The following is a 20185-nucleotide window of genomic DNA, read 5'->3' on the forward strand; positions in this document are numbered from 1 at the left end:
GTCGCTAAAGAGTTTTCCGGGTTTGCAAAAGCTATATTAAATTGGCGCAAAGCAAAGTTTGTTAGGGCAAAGGCATAACTTTTCGCATTTCTTTTAGTTTTTCCATTATGGATTTTTATTACATTCCCCCGATAGTGTATTGCACATTTGTGTATGTCCTGCCTGAGCATTCACACCACCTCACTTTTAAAAGAGATTACCTTCTTTTAGTATGTTTAAGATGGACCTATTCTAAGCAACATTTTCTATTTATCCTATTTCCAAACTGCAGCTAAAAATGCTATCTACTTGTTAGTGTCTCTGGCCCTGGCAGCCAAAATACAGACTGACTGTGTAATAGGAAAATGTTAAATAATTCAAAAAGCAATGGCATGTTCCATAGAGTTCTATTAAAACACACTTGCTTTTTCCTCTTAAAAAATAATACAATACCTTGCAGTTGAAGTTAACTAAACCCTCATAAAGCTATATCCATTAGAAAAACATCCTAATTATTTATAATTCAACATATTTTAGCAGCCTTAAGACATGGTGCTTCATATAAAAATCCTTGAAAATTCCTGAAGCATTCTAGGTAATATCTCTAGAATAGATGATAGATCTTTAACCCAATTCGACAGAGCCACACCGCTTGTAGTAATGTATGTTCTTCATCATATGTCGTTTTTATGAGACATCTCTGACACATGAAGACATTTGTTGATGAGGCTTACAGCATTGATTGTTTGTCCACAGTCCACCATAAAATTAGTGTGCATGGTCATGTTTACCTGATGTGACTGTTTACTATAATTTGTACAGAGGGCATGTATGGTATAGAACGCAGAGCAGAATGGATGAGAAACTTCAAAGGAGAACTAAAACAAAAAAATGAATATGTCTAGATATGCCATATTTCATATATTGAACCAGTCAGTACATTTAGCATCTCTATAGTAGTAATGATTCAGGCCTTCAGAGTTGTTTCCCATCTTGAATTAGAAGTGTCTGCGACACTCAGTGTTGGACTGGCCCACCGGGATACCAGGAAAACTCCTCAAAACATTTGACCTATTTCATGGCCAAATAAAACAAAGAGGCTAAATAGATGGAATAATAGGTTATAGTATGTATAACTAAAGAGACTAGGAGAATAGAGGTTGAGTGAGGAGAGGAAGAATAATAGTACTGAAAGTGGGCCCCTGGTCTAAATTTTCTTGGTGGGCCCCTGGTGTAAGGTTTTCAGGTGGGCCCCTGGTGTCCCAGTCCAACACTGGCGACACTCACATGCTCAGTGGGCTTTGAGCAGATGTTGAGAAGCTAAACTTAGGGGTTGTCACAAATCAAATAGAAAATGAGGTGTGCCTGTCATATAAACTGATGCTACAGGGATGATTATTAAATTCTGATTTTAATTATGTTGATTTCTGAGCTGCAATATACCAATAATCCAAATTATTTACTGATTGACCTTATATTGTGACATTTTGGGGCAGATTTATCAAGGGCCAAAGTGAAAATTCGAATTTAAAAATTCTATTTTTAGTGTACTTCGATTATCGACTTTCTAAAATTCTATTTGAATTTGAAAATCGATTTGAATATTGAAATTTATCATGTATTGTCTCTTTAAAACTTTTACTTTGACTATTCACCATCTAAAACCTGCTGAATTGCTGTTTTAGCCTATCGGGACCTCCTAGAACCTATTTGGAGTCATTTGGTGGACTTTGAAAAAGTTTTTTGGGGCAAATACTTCAATTCGAATTTGATCGAATGCGGTAAAACTTCGATTCGAATACAGCCTGTTCACCCAAAGTTAAAATCTTTTAATAAAGTTCGATCCAGGTCTTTTTTTATTCGAATTTCGAGTTGATGGGAGTTACTCCCATCACCTCGAAAATTCAACCTTTGATAAATCTGCCCCTTATAGTATTAATATAGTATAAATATATGTACAGTTTTTTCATATATATATATATATATATATATATATATATATATATATATATATATATATATATATATATATATATATATATATATACTCACTGTATACAGTATATATATTGTGCATTGGACCCTAAGCTCAGTAAGTGACAGAAGCACAGAGCATGTGTAGTGAATCAGCAGAAAAGAAAGAAGATGGATAGCTACAGGGGCATCTTTGAAAGAATGTATCTTCCTTGTTATAAGGCTGTGGTTGCTTTGGACTGTACAACATTTATGTCTTTGCATTATTGGCTTATTGACAGCTAAAAAGATTTCAAGGCAATTGGGAAAACAAAGTATAATGTTTGGTTGTAAAGGGAAAAAATGTCATTACCTTAACCAGGTGTTGCCAAACAGTAAAGGTTGGACGCAAGCTTAAGGTTTTTATTGTTTTTGTAATCCATAATAGGACGATGTGAACTTACTTGAGGAAAGAAAAGTCAAGTTATTATGTAAAAGAATAAGATAAGAGCATACTGATCCTCATAGGATAAAGCATATCAATGTGTCACTTCATAAGTGATTTGAGCTTTTAACATCATTCAGTGCCATGAGGTGTTGGATGCCAGATCTGAACCCTAACACCCCATAAATGAACATTGCATTGAACTAACTTGGTCCACCTGAAAACATTTGCTTCAGTTGAATATGAAAAAAAAATGATTTTCTAGATGTTTTCTATTAAACACAATTATATATAAAAGTCATTTTAGGAACATATTTACAGTTCAACAAAAAAAAATCTATTTTGTATTTGTATATTTGTTCCCTTATGTACCTGATGTGAGTCAAGAAACTGTACTTCTGCAATTTAAGCCTAAAGCTACTTTTAGTACAAATTTTAAATGTATTGCTCACTTTCAAAATATGCCGTTTTGTTTCTCTAGAACCTATTAAGTGAAAAAGTCGAGCAGATGATGGAATGGAGTTCTCGCCGCTCAGTCGTCCGTATGAATGGAGACAAATTCAGAAGATTTGTGAAAGCACCACCCCGTAATTACTCCGTGATAGTGATGTTCACTGCCCTTCAGCCTCAGAGACAATGCTCTGTATGCAGGCAAGTGGTTTAGTATATACAGGATCTCTCTATTTTGAAAAGGTTTATAAGGCTTCTTATAATCTGTCTATCTAACAGTATGTCTATACTGTATATCACAAATAAATATATATCACAAATATAGATAGATAGAGAGAGTAAGAGACAGTAAGAGAGAGAGGAAGAGAGAGAGGGTTTGGTGGGAATCCGCTGTTACTTGTGGGAAATTGTGACGATTCATTACAAACAACACCCCTCTCCTGTGGTAACGTACATATATTAAAAGATCATAATCCAAAGTGGATTCTCACATAGTGACTAGTGCTTAAATTTAAGCAATAAAGTTGACGTGTGAAAAGAAACATTATTGTAAATCAAAGTGGATTCTCACATAGTGGCCAATATTCAAATTGTACACATGTAAAAAGAAACAGTAGTGTAAAGAAAAAAAGAAACATCTAACTCTCAACATAGTATTAAGCCAGAGGGTGATATTGTTTGGTACAAGAGGTATCACAGCGTGGACTGCACCCAGGTAGGGATCCTACAATATATATTATTATATATATATATATATAATAAACAAAAGCTATGAATATCTTATATCCTTGTAAACAGTGAGTTCTGATGTCATCAGTTATAAACGGTGAGTTCTGATGTCATTTCTATCACATGACTCACTGAAATTTGTGTATTATAATAAATAAAGTACCCCCAGTTGCAAAATATGAGGATATTAGAAGTTACGTCGGAGTTCCATGACCTGTATAAAAGCACTCGGCCTTCGGCCTCGTGTTTTTATATGGTCATGAAACTCCTTGGTAACTTATAATATCCTTATATTTTACAAGAGGGGGTACTTTATTCACTATATATATATATATATATATATATATATATATATATATATATATATATATATATATATATATATAATACACAAAAGCCATGAATATCTTGTAAATGATATCCTTATAAACGGTGAGTTCTGCTGTCATCAGTTATACTGTAAATGGTGAATTCTGATGTCATTTCTGTCACAAGACTCACCGAAACTTGTGTATTATAATAAATAAAGTACCCTCAGTTGCAAAATATGAGGATATTAGAAGTTACGTCGGAGTTCCATGACCTGTATAAAAACACTCGGCCTTCGGCCTCGTACTTTTATATGGTCATGAAACTCCTCGGTAACTTATAATATCCTTATATTTTACAAGTGGGGGTACTTTATTCACTATATATATATATATATATATCCTGAAGACGGCTCATGTGACTGGGCCGAAACGTTGAATAAACGAAAATAATTTTTCTTCACTCAAGTCCTGTGTGTGCGGGCTCTGCTTGTTATCTCCATTTTATGTTTAATTGCTCCAGCACCTAGGCATCCATTTTGTGCTCTGTGTGCACCGACCCCTTTGGTTGTTATATATATATATATATATATAGAATTGTAGAAAGGACCAGCACTCCGTTTTCCAAAGAATTCAATAATTTATTTCAATCTCACAGTGTCTCCTACAGAGATTGAAATAAATTATTGAATTCTTTGGAAAACAGAGTGCTGTGAAAAGCTAAATGGCCTGAAAAGATTAAAGGTATAAAAATATTTTATTAGTTAATGGATATGGTAATATTCAAGGATTTCAGATTTCATGTTTATATCCTGCACTTGTCAAGCTTATGGGGCAGATTTATCAGGGTTGAATTTCGAAGTAAAAAATACTTCGAAATTCGACCATCGAATTAAAATACTTCGAAATGGAATATCGAATTCGAACTTTTTTCATCAAATTTGTGTATTCTGCGGTCGAAGTAAAATCGTTCGATCAAACAATTAAATACTTTGAATCGAACGATTCGAACGATTTTAACGTACGATCAAACTATTTTACTTTGACTTCAAAAAAACTGTACAAGGTCCCCATAGGCTAACATAGCACTTCGGCAGGTTTAATTTGGCGAAGTATTGAAGTTAAAGTTTTTATAAAGAGACAGTACTTCGATTATCGAATGCTTGTATATTTGAACTAATTTACTTTGAATCGAATTCGAAATTGAAGTCGTAGTATCCTATTCGATGGTCGAAGTATCCAAAAAATTACTGTGAATTTCGAATTTTTTTACTTCGAAAATTTCCTCAAATTCACTTCGACCCTTGATAAATCTGCCCCTAAGTATCCGATAAAACTGAAAATATTATCAGCAGGAACAGGCAATGTGTAAATCATTACATTTGACCACCAGTTCCGTAGACTTTACTTTTTTCAGGTGGTTTAAACGTCAAGATCTGTGTATTTACTCTCCCTAAATTTACGGTTGAGTCATGACTTTTTTGGTGATTGGTATTAGGAGGCACACAGACACAATCATTTTCGGTCACCTAATCAAATTGTCTTTATGTTGTATGTTGTTAATAACTGTACACATGTATGAACATTTCACTGCACATTATAAAACATGGTAGTAATACAATAGTTGGTTTTAGGTTTGGAATTCTAATTTTTCAAATTCTTGTAAAAGCAAAAGGAAATCATGTGGAAGAATCTCAAATTCATAGTATCTAAATGAAAAATATTTGACATGTATTTCACATAACAAAATGGTTAGGGTAAGAAAAACTCTCACACGGCCTATATATATATTGATAACTAATGATGTTACATTACTGCCCTCTTCAGTATACCTGCAATCACTGCTGTTAATAGTTAAATGGCTATTTTGAGCTACATTTTAGTAGTGTGTAGTGTATATTATACTGAGAATCAAACGCACATAGCAGGCCCGGACTGGCAATCTGTGGGTTCTGGCAAATGGCAGAGGGGCTGCTGTAAGATGCAATAGATAGTGATTTGCGAATCTACTGCGAAATTCGTGAAATGGATGGTGAAAAATTTGCGAAACACATTGAAGTCAATGGGCGTCAATGGGCCCACGACAATTTTGACGCTCGCGACAATTTTTATACGCTCACCTATTTTGTCCAATTGCATTAAAGTCAATGGGCGTGCAAATAATTTTGAAGCGCTACAACTATTCTGACGCGTGCCAAAATTTTGACGTGGCAGATTTTTTTTGCGAATGTATTCACTGGTTGGGAAAATTCGGCATGAATTTAAGCCTGGCAAATTTATTCGCTCATCACTAGCCATAGAAACTCACTATTTATTGGGATGGTGGAGGGCTGTCTGAGCCTCTGTGTACTTGAAATGTCAGGACCTATTTTGACTCTCAGTCCAGACCTGATACATAGTATTTTGTAATTATCATTATGTAGATGTTAAATTTAAATTAGAATGAGTATGTATATTTTTATTTACTCATGTAAACAGCACTGTACAGCAGAATACTTTATAGATGTGTCAATAGAGAAGAGCACCTACATTATAGGTGCGCTTGCAGCGCTGGCCATTCAGTGAAGAAAACGCTGATTTTAATATCATTCCGGCTTTATTGTGTCGCACAGTGCAGAGTCATATTCACAGTGGGTGTGTGTCACTGGGCGCATGTAAGTACAGTAGCCAGGCAGATCTTCAGTGGAAAGTTTGTGCTTTATTTTTCATGCACATGAAGAAAACAATGTGCAAAGCTGCAGTATGCACTTTTCACCAGCAGGAGGTCAGCAGTAACCCTGCAAACACACATTCCTGAGCTCCAGAACAACCTCTCACAAAGGCTTGACACCCCCCAATGATTTCAGTCTGCAGCTTTTATAGCTTCCAGACTGCTCTATGCTGACACCATGTGATCAGCATCTACCCTATAAATATTCATTCTGAGAGGCTGCCCACCCCTTTAGGAAGTGGCTTCTCTGAGAGCTGTAGGTAAGTGCTTTGTACAATAAATTTCATTTATATATAAAAAGTAAAGCTTTCCATGCACACTTGTGTTTTAACATAAAGCAAAAACAGCTTTCAATCTACAATTGTTTTAGCACCATTTACATATACTCTGAACACAGCTGAGTCACATGCTTTAAACAAAGTAGGCCTCAGTTTGTTAACCAAAGCTAAATAACACCCAAAGTATTTACATAAATTATACACATAGCTATTTACACAGATTACTGGCCAGCAAAACAAATTAGCATTAACAAACAATAAAAAACTAAATTCACCCCATCACATATCCCCCTCCTTAAGAAGAAGGGTACCTTCTTCAGAAATAATCAAAAAAACCTTATCAGTACTCACATAAACATGAGTTTCCTCAAAGACAGAATTATTCTTCCTTTTCAGTTCCTGCACCATATCTAGATAAATAGTCAGCATTGTGATGTTGACTACCCGGCCGGTGGTGAACTGTAAATCTAAATGGTTGGATTGCAAGGTACCATCTTGTAACTCTTGCATTTTTATCTTTCATTCTGTTAATCCATATAAGTGGGTGGTGATCAGTCACTAAGGAAAACTCTTGACCCAGTAGGTAACATCTTAATGACTCTAGTGCCCACTTTATTGCTAAACATTCTTTTTCAATGACACTATACCTAGTTTCTCTAGGGAATAGTTTTCGGCTTATGTAGAGCACAGGATGCTCCTCTCCATCAATTTCTTGACTCAGTACAGCACCTAAACCTTTCTCAGATGCATCAGTTTGTACTATAAATCTGTAATCAAAATTAGGACTTTTAAGAACTGGTTCAGTACATAACATGTCTTTAAGCTTCTGAAAAGCTACTTCACATTGTGGATTCCATATAACTTGGTCTTTGCAATTCTTTTTAGTGAGATCAGTCAATGGAGCAGCAATTTCAGAGAAATTTGGCAGGAACCTCCGATAATATCCAACCAAACCTAGGAAAGAACGTACCTCTTTCTTTGTTTTTGGTGGAAGAATCTCAGCAATGGCTTTAATTTTGCTTTTGTCAGCTTTTACCTTGCCATTTCCTAGAATATAACCTAAATATCTAGTTTCTGTAAAACCTAGAGCACACTTTTTCGGGTTAATTGTAAGACCAGCAGATTTTATAAGAGACACAACAGTATCTAGATGTCGCAGATGACTTTGCCAATCTGGGCTAAATATCACCACATCATCTAAATAAGCAGAACAGTATGAATCATGCCCTCTTAGGATGCGGTCCATAAGGCGCTGAAAAGTAGCAGGCGCCCCATGGAGACCAAATGGCATGGTTACAAACTGAAAGAGTCCCTGGCTAGTTGCAAATGCTGTTTTCTCTCGTGACTCTGGATCTAAGGGTATTTGCCAATAACCCTTTGACAGGTCAATGGTAGAGATAAATTTAGCTCCACCCAGCTGGTCAATTAACTCATCAATGCGTGGCATTGGGTATGAGTCAAATTTAGATATGAGATTGATTTTCCTGAAATCAACACAAAAACGAATAGAACTATCTTTTTTTGGAACCAGTACTACTGGTGAACACCAATTACTTACAGAAGGTTCAATTACACCAAGCTCTAACATCTGCATTACTTCTTGCTTTATAATTTGTTTGTATTTTTCAGGCATCCTATAGGGTTGCTGACGAATAGGTTTTGCATCACCTATATCAATGACATGCTCAATAAGATTAGTTCTACCTGGTGTTGTCACAAAAATACAATTGTACTTGTCTAATAACTTGCCCAGTTCTGTTTGTTGATCTAAAGTTAGCACAGAAGATATATTAATCTTACAGGCTTCAGAACTTTCTCTGTCCAGTCTCTGATATGCTTCTTCAGCCATATCAGGTGAACATTCCTGCAACACCATCAAAGAAGTATTTTCTTTCCTCTCCTTCCACTTTCTTAGGAGATTTACATGATAAATCTTTTTGTTCCTTCTACCTGGAATCTGAATTTCATAATCTACAGGACCCACTTGTCTCGAAATCTGAAAGGGACCCTGCCAACGAGCCATTAGTTTATTCTGCTGACTGGGAAGTAAAAGTAGGACTTTTTCACCAGATTTAAATGTTTGTTCCCTTGAACGTTTATTATACCAGGTACTTTGATTGGACTGAGCCTCAACTAAATTTTGCTGTGCCATTTCTGACATTTTGCACAATTTCTGTCTCATACAATCAATGTAGTCAATGACACTCTGAGGACTATGTTCATCACTTACCCAGTTTTCATGAATTACATCAAGGATACCCCTAGGTTGTCTTCCATAAAGTAATTCAAAAGGTGAATAACCAGTAGAGGCTTGCGGTACCTCTCTATAGGCAAAAAGAAGATAGGGTAACCATCTATCCCAGTGTTTTGGATCATCCTCCACAAACTTTTTAAGCATACGCTTTAAGGTTTGGTTCATCCTCTCTACTAAACCATCAGTTTGGGGATGATAAGGAGCAGTTCTCAGTGCTTTTACTCCAAGTAGTACATACAGCTCTTTTAAAAGACTTGAGGTAAAATTTGTTCCCTGATCTGTTAAGATTTCTCGGGGAATACCAAGAGAGCTGAATATTTTAATTAGGGCATCTGCCACAGATTTTGCTGTAATGTTTCTTAGTGGTATGGCCTCGGGGTATCTTGTTGCATAATCACAAACAACAAGTATATACTGATTACCCTTACTACTTTTTTCTAAAGGGCCAACTATATCCATTGCTACCCTTTCAAATACTTTCCCCACAACTGGTATTGGGATCAAGGGAGCTTTGTCACTTGGCTTAACAGGTGCAGTTTTCTGGCATACAGGACAAGAACTGCAGTATTCAGCTACTTGCTGATGAATACCTGGCCAAAAAAATCTGTATAAGATCCTATTCAGGGTTTTCTCTCTACCCATATGACCAGACCATGGTGTTTCATGGGCCAAACGAATTATTTCCTCCCTAAACATTTTGGGAACCACTACTTGTTCTTGTATTACCCCCAATTTTTTGTTTTGTCTTACCCTTATAAGGATACAATTTTGCAAAACATAGCAAGGCTGTTCATCAGGTATTTCAGAATTACTTACAACCTTTTTAAATAATGGCAACAAACTGCTGTCTTTTCTCTGAGCCTTTTCAATATCAATGTCCCAATTGACTGTAGCAAGAAAGTCTCTTTTGGGCTCATTGTGTTCTGCTTTCCACTGAGCCTTTAAAAGTCTCTTTTCCCTTTTGGTCTTACCAGGCTTACCTTGTCCTTCAAACAAATCTGAAGAAAAGGGGAAAAGTTTATTCCAGGTTTCCTCACTGGCAACAGCTTGCTTTGCTTGTGCCCTCGTAGTTACTGCTACCATAGGAGACTCTGTCCTCTGTTGTGGCAACAAACTTAGAAAATTAGGAAAGTCTCTCCCAATAATCAAATGGTAAGGCAACTTGGGGACCAGTCCAATAATCAGTCTGTGGACAGTTGATCCAACTTTAACTTGTATTTTGGCCAAAGCATGTTTTTTCTTGTCACCATGGACACAGGTTATCGTAGTGTTTCCTAAAATATTAAGATTTCTTAATACACCAGCTTTAAGCAGTGTCTGGGGACTTCCACTATCCAATAGGGCTTGCACTTTCTGGCCATTTACATGTGCTTCAACCAGGAAACCACCATTGTCTCCAACAACATTAGTAGGGTTACTTTTGTTTTGTACTTTATGACAAAATCTGGCAATATGTCCAAGTTTTCCACAGCTGTGGCATTTTACATTTCCACGGTCTTGAGGATTTACTCTGGGCTGTGGTTCTTTTTGCGGAAAGGGTTTGTATCGTACAGTATTTCTTTGCTCTGCATCCCTTCTAGCGAGCAAAAAGTCCTCCGCTAGAGCAATTGCCTTTGAGCTTGTTTCAGGTCGATGCTCCTGTACCCATAACTTTGCTTTTTCAGGCAGAATTTCAACCAGTTGCTCCAGTGCAATAATTTCAAGGATTTGCTCACCAGTTTTTTTTTCTGGTTGAATCCATTTTAACAACAGTTCATAAAGCTGGGCATATGCCTCACGAGGACCTTCAGAGTTGTTGTACTTGTATGTCCGAAATCTTTGTCTGAAAGTTTCAGCATTTAGCTCATATCGACGAAATATGGCATCTTTCACACAGTCATAATTCTGAGCATCTCTGGCATTTAAACTGCTGTATGCTTTCTGTGCTTTGCCAGTTAAATACGGAGCAAGACGTATCACCCACTGTTCTTTGGGCCAAACGCACGTTTGAGCAACTCTTTCAAACATGGTGATATAGGATTCAATATCATCATCTGCAGTCAATTTAGTCAGGCGGAGATCTTTAAGACTTGTAGAATTAGGACTTTGTGCTTTCCAGGATTGCAGTATTTCAGCAAGCTGCTTGTGCTGCATCTGTTGTAGCTTGAGCATTTCCTCACGGTGCTCCCGTGCCTCTTGTTGAAATCTCCTTTGCTCCTCTTCTCGCCTTTTAGCCTCATCTTGCCTCCATCTTCGCTCCTCCACCTTGTGCTTCTGATCTGATTCTATTTGTTTCAGAACCATCCATTTCAGAAGTTCATCTAAACCTGAAGGTGGTAAAGATGCAATAGTCTCTGGCATTGTAGGCTGCTCTTCCTTTTCTGTAGAAGCCTTTAAGATATGTGCCTTTGGTTTCACTGTAAGCTCAGCAGTAGCAATTCCCATGGCACCAGAAAGGAGTTCTGCTTCACTTGGAATTTCCTCTTTTCCTTCAGGAGAATCATGTGAAGGGCCTCTGGAAGAAGCATCATCGTCCCGCTTGGACATTCTCGTTTTCCTTGCAGGTTTCTTCCACTCGCCTATTAGTTTTACTCCTTGCTGTGATCTTGTGCTCACTTTTGCACCCTGCTGTGACTTCTGGGTATTTTTGGGGATTCTCTCCAGGCTTGTCTTTTCCACATCTGTACCCTGGCATTGCCTTATGCGGCACTTTAATTTTGCTATCCCACTTCTGACACCATATGTCACTGGGCGCATGTAAGTACAGTAGCCAAGCAGATCTTCAGTGGAAAGTTTGCTTTATTTTTCATGCAAATGAAGAAAACAATGTGCAAAGCTGCAGTATGCACTTTTCACTAGCAGGAGGTCAGCAGTAACCCTGCAAACACACATTCCTGAGCTCCAGAACAACCTCTCACAAAGGCTTGACACCCCCCAATGATTTCAGTCTGCAGCTTTTATAGCTTCCAGACTGCTCTATGCTGACACCATGTGATCAGCATCTACCCTATAAATATTCATTCTGAGAGGCTGCCCACCCCTTTAGGAAGTGGCTTCTCTGAGAGCTGTAGGTAAGTGCTTTGTACAATAAATTTCATTTATATATAAAAAGTAAAGCTTTCCATGCACACTTGTGTTTTAACATAAAGCAAAAACAGCTTTCAATCTACAATTGTTTTAGCACCATTTACATATACTCTGAACACAGCTGAGTCACATGCTTTAAACAAAGTAGGCCTCAGTTTGTTAACCAAAGCTAAATAACACCCAAAGTATTTACATAAATTATACACATAGCTATTTACACAGATTACTGGCCAGCAAAACAAATTAGCATTAACAAACAATAAAAAACTAAATTCACCCCATCACAGTGTGCTGTTACAAAACCTACGTGTTTCGTGCCTACGTGATCGACACTTCCTCAGGGTTACAAAAACATCACGTGTCAAGGTGTTTAAATAGTGTCAAAATACAAGTCAATTCTCATTTAAAGGTGCAGTGCATATAAATGATTGATATATTAACTCATAAAAATACATTTGAAAGATACAAACACATTCTTTAGTCTGAATGGCCAGCGCTGCAAGCGAGGAATATTTTGAGTAAGATTGTAGTATACGGGGCTAGCACCCGAAGTCTCGCGATAGCTGCGACCAGGAAGAGAATGCTGTACGCCAGAGTGAGCTCCACCATAGCAGCTTCTCTATTGCTACATCGCCCAAAAAAATAGCCCCGGTATTTTTTTTTTCTATTTTTAAAGAGGAGCTCTGGCTGCACATAGCAGGTTAGTGATAAGAGTCACTGGGCTTCCTAAAAAAACATTGGCACACCCAGTTATTTTTACTTTTACTTTGGCACACCATTTATTTCCCACCTTTGTTTTCTTCATTTCGGCAAATTTTTGGAGAAACGAAACGGGTCAAATTCTCCCATCCCTAGGTACAATATATATATTGTACTTAGGGATGGGTGAATTTGACCCGTTTCGTTTCACCAAAAATTTGCCGCCAGCGAAAAGTCACCGACACCCATTAAAGTCTGAGTGTCAAAATTTTTTTTTGTTGCACGTCTTTTTTTTTTGACGCACGACATCATAGAAGTCTATGGGCCTCATTTCCGTGGCGAAACAAGGCGAAAAAATTCGCCCATCCCTAATTATACCTGCTTCAGACATGAATGTTGCCCTTTTTCGGTTTTAAGGGCATTTGGGCTGTGCAATTCTAAGCTTTTTCATTTTCTTTAAACTTACTAATTCCCCTGCCCAGTTCTTTTTGGAAGTCCAGTGAATTAATCTTGGTTTTATTTTAGGGTCCTTTGATCTCCACCCACATAATCAATCAGTCTATCTTCCAGAATTCTCTTTCTTAAACTCTATAACCTTAACAGAATTAGCAATATAAACATTTTCCATATTTTAAAATTCCATATTTTAAAAATAAAGATTTATATAACTGTAGATATCAAAGACAACATATAGAGGCAGAGTTCAAAGATCAGCACGGAAATGTATTTTGATCTTCATAAAAACATGCATTTTCTTCCCGCAATATTTTTATAAAATTTTCTTTTTTCCCTGTAACTTAAATTTGTATTGTTTTTAAAAGCAGAACAGAAATATAACACACATTACATAACATTACATCACTTTATAATTACATCATTTTATTAAAAAATAAAAAAGAAGAGAATAGTTAGAAAATAAGTAGAGAGAATGCAACAGAAAAAATGTTAGATGAAAGCTGCTGAGAGCCATTAAAAAAAAAAAAATGGGCATGTTAACATTAATTTCAGTGGAAATATTTCTATCACTGCATTTACTCTAGAATTATCAAGAGCTGCTACTTTTAATGTACTTAATTATCCACAAATTATGCACAACGTGAGAAAAAAATTCTCAGGCATTTTTTCTCCACAAAGAGAACTCAAGCAACAAATTGTTAATACCCCAAGAAAGAAAAAAGTGAGAATTTTAACATTTTAATAAATCCCCATCATTGTCTTTAATGAATTAATATCCCATCCTAAAGAAAAAAAGGGGTGTGCACCCATCTCTGTGAGTGTGATATTGCAAGGTAATGTGAATATATTTGGCTTTTATAGTGTCAGAATGAAAAACAGCCTGAACACAAAAAGGTAAATAGGGTTAAAACTAAAATATTTATATTTAAAATATTTATATTTAAAATATGTATATTTAATCTTAGTCCTTTCCTCAGAATTGCTGCATGTCTGGATATATTAACAGCAGTGTCTGACTCCATCATCACATTTTCTTCTGTTACTCACCTGTGCTTATTAAAAGGTACAGGTATGGGACCTTTTAATCAGAATGCTCTGGACCTGGGTTTTTCCCGGATAATGGATTTTTCCATTATTTGAATCTTCATACCTTAGGTCTACTAGAAAAGCATGTAAGCATTAAATAAACCCAATAAACTGGTTTTGCTCCCGAAAAGGATGAATTAGATCTTAGTTTGAATTAAGTACAAGGCACTGTTTTATTATTACAAAGATAAAGGAAATAATTTCTAAAAAAAATCTGGATTATTTGATTATAATGGAGTTTATGGGAGATGGCCTTTCCTAAATAACAGAATATGTACTATAACAACCCACATTGGTGTACACATTAACACAATTTCCCAGCACTTACAGCTTTCGCCTTACACAAGTCCCAGAATTCTCTCTTGGACTCACACTTGACACGCAGTCTCGGGGAAGGATTTCTCTCTTCCTCTCTCCAGTCGAGCGATCGCCAAACACTTTGGGGGTTATTTATCAAGCTCTGAATTTATCTCAGTATTTCTAAGATAAAAACCCGAGCAACTCCGAATTCCTGAATAGACCTTATTTATCATTCAAAAAAATAGGTTCGGGCAAACTTCGGACCTTTGCCCGAAAAGTCCAAAGTTTTCTGACTTTTCTGCAAAAACCGCAGATTTTTCAGACTTTTCTGACTTTCTGGTCCAAAATCCCCAAAATCATTGGACACCAGTACTGACAGCAGCGCAGACACTGGGACCTTCCCCATTGATTAATACAGGACTGAGAGCTTTTAGATGCCGGTTTTCGGATTCAAAGTTTTCATACCGTTGAACTTTAATAAATCCGGAAAAATTCAGATTTTTTTTTAAGGTCTGAAAAATCAGAATTTTTTGGATTTCGGGTATTTGGAGCTTAAAAATAAAGTGGGGAATCACTCTCCATCCCAGCTACAAACACAATCACACCTCCTTTCTGCACTTGGAGGTGTCCACAGCCCCTCATCCTCCTCCGGCTCCAGGGGGTATTAAGGGTAAGAACTCTGAGGTGTAGTCGCACACCTCCTTTAAACTACAGCTCACCTGCAGCTTAATTACTTAGCTGCCACTATCTTGGCAGCTGAAAACCCTTAATGGAGCAAGGAATGAAAGCCCACCCTGCTCTTCTCCATTCACTCCAGGGACCCATTAGCTTTTCCTGAGCTGGCAAAACACACAGCGTTACTTGCTGCAGAAATACACATGTTCCCTGTAGTTTACTATTCACCAGCCTAATACTGCTGAAATACACACAAAGTCACTATCTTTTCATAGACACCTCTTAGAATATATGTGACTGCTTGGTTTATAGCCATATTCTTATCTGGGTATGGAAGCTTTGAGCTTGGTATAATCGTTATTGTCCATTGCATTTTATCAGTGAATATACCATGTATTCAATAACCAATCTGGCCATAGTTAAATCTGTAGTATCTGTAACCATCTATATTCAGCACAACACTGGGCCATAGCCCTAAGCCATTTGTATTATCTCTATGGTAAAGAACTGCATCTGTACATCTGCTGCATTTAAAAGATAGTTGCAGAATAACAGAACCCATGATTGCCATGCAGGGATATGTAATTTACTACTCTCATTACAAGTCTTTTCTGCTCCTTTAGCTTTTTTAATTGGATAGTGTTTAAACAAAGTGATGAAAAGTAAATGTCCCTGTGTGTTTATGTGTTAATATTTTCATGCTGATTTGTCCAAGTGTATATTTTACACCTTACTAATTTTATCTCATTCCACTTTCATCAACCCGAGCTGTTTTATGGTGTTCTTGCAGCCTGTAGCTAAGATGGGTCTGTTTAGAGTCTGGTAATAGTAAGTAAGGTACTCATTGGGTTCTGTATTATATCTAAACAGGCCGATTTAAAATTATATAGAATGAAATAATGCAGATAGAGCTGAAGTGTTATGTGCAAATAGGAAGCAACCCCCTTCTAACTCACTAATAACATAACTAAAAGTCTCACTTATTACAATAAGTGCAATGCATAAAATGGAGGTAAAGTTGTACATGCATTGACATCATAAAAGGTACTTACAACCAAAGATGCTCCTTGCACTTCTGCATAGTTGCTTTGATCATCAATGCACCGTTATGTCTGCTTTAATGCAATGTATCCAAGCAATTCAAATGCGAATGTTTTATTCATTGCTAGCACATTGGTGCACCAATAGCAGTAGTGATATCATCCTCATTTTGATAATTCTAAGCGCCACTTGCGCCAAATTCACAAAAAAGCTCACAGGCAATTGCATGTGTTTTTGGTTTGTTGCGCTCAATATTCTGTAATTGAAGAATGGCAAAATGCATCCAAAAACGGTACTTTGTCTGACTTGTCCCTATGAAAAATCGTGTTTTTATCATGAGTCACATCCATGGAACCAATAATAGCTAAGTAATGCAGCAAATGGCGCTTATGCAGTCACATGTGGCAAGCAATCAATGTTTAGGGGCACATTTACTTAGGGTTGAATATCGAGGGTTAGTTAACCCTCGATATTCGATTGTTGAAGTTAAATCCCTCGACTTCGAATATTGAAGTCGAAAGATTTACCGCAATTCATTCGATCGAACAATCTGTTCGACTATAGGCAACATTGAGGTTTAGTAGGTTTATTTATCGACGTTTTTTTTAAATCGAATGGTCAAATAGTCAAACGATTTTTAGTTTGAATCGTTCGATTCGAAGTCAAAGTCGTAGTCGAAGTAGCCAATTCGATGCTTGAAGTAGCCAAAAAAATCATTCGATATTCGAAGTTTTTTTTATTCTATTCCTTCACTTGAGCTAAGTAAATGTGCCCTATAGTGTTCTAAAAATCTTAATCATTGATTGGTTGCTATGGATTATTGCCCAGGTGCAAATTCATAAATGAACTACCTAGGGGGATGCAAATACAGCCAAATAATTAAGTTGAACAGCTTATAAGAAGTTATTTGGAGGTCATTTTGTTTATTGATATCCCAGCCTGCTTAAGAGTGTGTATGGAGTCAAAAGTAATGTCAGTGGTGTGGCTTATCCAAGCTGTTTCTGGAGTTACTAGGTCCCTAGGCAGTCCTACATTCAAATATGTATTTAACAAGTCAGTGCACAATAGCTGAAGAAAGAGTTAGAGGCTTGATAAAATTAACATAAAAGGCAGTAGAAATGTTTGTTTTAAGAGGGTCATTTTAGCAGTGTTGATTTAAGCAAAAGCAACTGAAACAATCATCTAGCTTTCATTAAAAGGTAATCGAATTTAAGCATTGATGTAATTTCTGGTGAACTTTATCTGCTAATGATTAAACAGATTTAATATAAGTAAATTGATTATTGGGGGAAGCAATTATCAAGATAAGAATAAGTAAGCAAACAAATTAAGCATGTTTTGTGCAATGGCTTTGCATTCGCTTGTGTTCTTTATAGATAGGTGGTACATTATGATGTTGACTTTTGTCCTGTAAAAAGAAATATATTTTCTATTAACAGGAATTACTGATTTATATTGCAGTGTGTTTGCTGCTGTGCTCTTCAGTCTTATATCAAAAATATAACCCCACTCAGTTGTTAAATGGGGGCTTAGGTCACACTTTTTAATCAACTGCCTCAAAAGAATTACAAGAAGAATTATATGTGTTTTCTAATCCAATGGTTATGATTTCTAGAAATGTTGCTTTCAAGGGCACGCTAAGCAAATTGTTTGTGTATATGTGTATTTGAACTTCTAGGGCATTTTAGAAATGGGTGTTATTAGTCATTTAACACTTTAAAGGGATTCCTATGTTTTTATAGTGTAGTTTTTATTTCTAAATTACACCGTTTACATTACAAAGAATTCACTCAACCATATAACATTTTATTCCTGAACCAAAAAAATTGTGTAATTTTGGTGTGCAGGCACCTGATCCTGAGCTTTCAGAAAGAGCCAGCACTTCATAGTAGAGCTGCTTTCAGATGAGCTGTTGTTTCTCCTATTTAATGTAACTGGATAAGTCATGGTGGAGCGTAATAATTTTACTATTGACTGCTATTCTCATATCTACACCTAGCAATGCAGGTGTCAGGGAGCTGTTATCTTGTACCTTACCATTTTTCTGTTGATGACCTGCAAGAGGGAAAGGGAGGAAGGTGATATCAGTTCATTGAAGTTCAGCATTAGAGTGCCTGAAGTTTATCAGAGCACAAGGACACCTGGGAAACTAACAACATGTCTAGCTTCATGTGAGATTTTAAAATAAAATACAAAAAAAAAAGTTTGCTCTTTTGAAAAATGTATTTCTTTGCAGGATTTTGCTGGGGCAGCACTATTAATTGAGTTTTTGAAAATCACGGTTTTCCATGATAGAATCCCTTTAAGATTATAGAATGGATCCTAGATTATACACCATACAGTACTTCCAAGATTGAAGATATGCACCTTTTTTAAAGTCATTTAGCCTGCAGCCTTTTGGTGTTGTCCATTGACCTGTGACCACTCCAGTGCTTCTTGATTTGAGTGATTTTAACTTATATATATATATATATATATATAGAAAGGCTGTTGTTCAGCCGAAACTAAGGCCTAGTCCATGTTTGAAATGATTTTCCTTTGTACCCAAGAATAAGTGAGAGAAGATCCAAGTCTGAGTTTATTTTTTATGTTTTAAACATTTGTTAAAAGAAACAAACAAATTTCACTAAAGATTTATGGTTTTGGTATTTTGTGCCATTTCTTTGTACACAAAGAAATACACAGAATAAAAAGAAAACCAGAGTGTGTACTGCAATGTAAATCAAGTCAAGTTCTGCTTGAGTTACATTCAGCCAAGAACACATGGCAAATCAATAAGGAGAGACAAGCAACAGAAAAAAGAAAATTCATGCAGTTGTTTTTTTTATATATAATGGTCAGGAGGTAAGAGAGACAAAGCTATGCCATGTTTCATGCTTATGTTGGGCACTTACCCAAAGGCTGCAATTATCTCCGTATCTCCGCTTTTCTCTCTTGAAATGTCTCAGAATTCTTCAAAAAGTGTAGTTTCTAAAAATAAATGGGTTTTCCGAAGTTAATTGAGACACTGTCTAGGGGATTTCATGGCATAGGCAGGGGCCAAACTGTCGGTCATAAACTATTGTATGCACTATTATAGCAAATATGCATTTTTGGATCTCAAAATGGCACAAACATTTGAAATCTGCATTTTGCAGATAAGATGCATGTTTTAAATGGGCTTTCAGAAATTTTAATAGAATTTTCAGTAATTATACCTTGGATCTCTGCATCCTTAGTGATGGGTGAATTTATTCGGCAGTCACGAATTTCCCGTGAATTTGTGCGTTTTGGCCCGGCGAATAAAGTTACAAAATTGCAGAGAAAATTCGCCGGCATCAAAGTTTTTTGACGCCTGCGACCATTCCGATGCCGGCGGCATTTTCGCTGCTGTTGTCAACTAACGGATGCCCATTGACTTTAATGTGCGACAAATGTCACTTATTTTTTGTTCATTTTGCAAATTTCGTGGCGAAACAGGACAAATTCACCCATCACTAGTCATCCTATTTATATTGGGTATGAATCAGTTTAAAAGACCACCAGCATTCATATGTTATGTAAACTAAAGTTCCTCCAAGGAAATGCCCTTACAAGGAAAGGGTACCAAATTTTGATACATCCCTGGCATTTAATGCAGACATATTGACTTTCCCTGAAGGGTTACATAGTTACATATTTAAATAGTTAAATTGGGTTGAAAAAAGACAAAGTCCATCAAGTTCAACCCAGACAAAGTCCAATCAAGTTAACAGAGAATAGCTTGGTTCTCTATTT

At 36.5% G+C, this 20185-nt stretch overlaps 1 protein-coding gene across 1 annotated transcript in view; it reads left to right on the top strand.

The window, feature by feature from the left end:
- LOC108706602 (tumor suppressor candidate 3) overlaps nt 1–20185 on the top strand; it is a 107313-nt gene that overhangs the window by 49034 nt on the left and 38094 nt on the right. Inside the window, exon 2 of the mRNA XM_041579489.1 lies at nt 2859–3028. Coding sequence (XP_041435423.1) covers nt 2859–3028 — 170 coding nt within the window. The remainder of the gene's footprint in view (nt 1–2858; nt 3029–20185) is intronic.

The sequence above is a fragment of the Xenopus laevis genome, chromosome 1S (assembly GCF_017654675.1).
Source record: "Xenopus laevis strain J_2021 chromosome 1S, Xenopus_laevis_v10.1, whole genome shotgun sequence".
In the NCBI taxonomy this organism is placed as follows: domain Eukaryota; kingdom Metazoa; phylum Chordata; class Amphibia; order Anura; family Pipidae; genus Xenopus; species Xenopus laevis.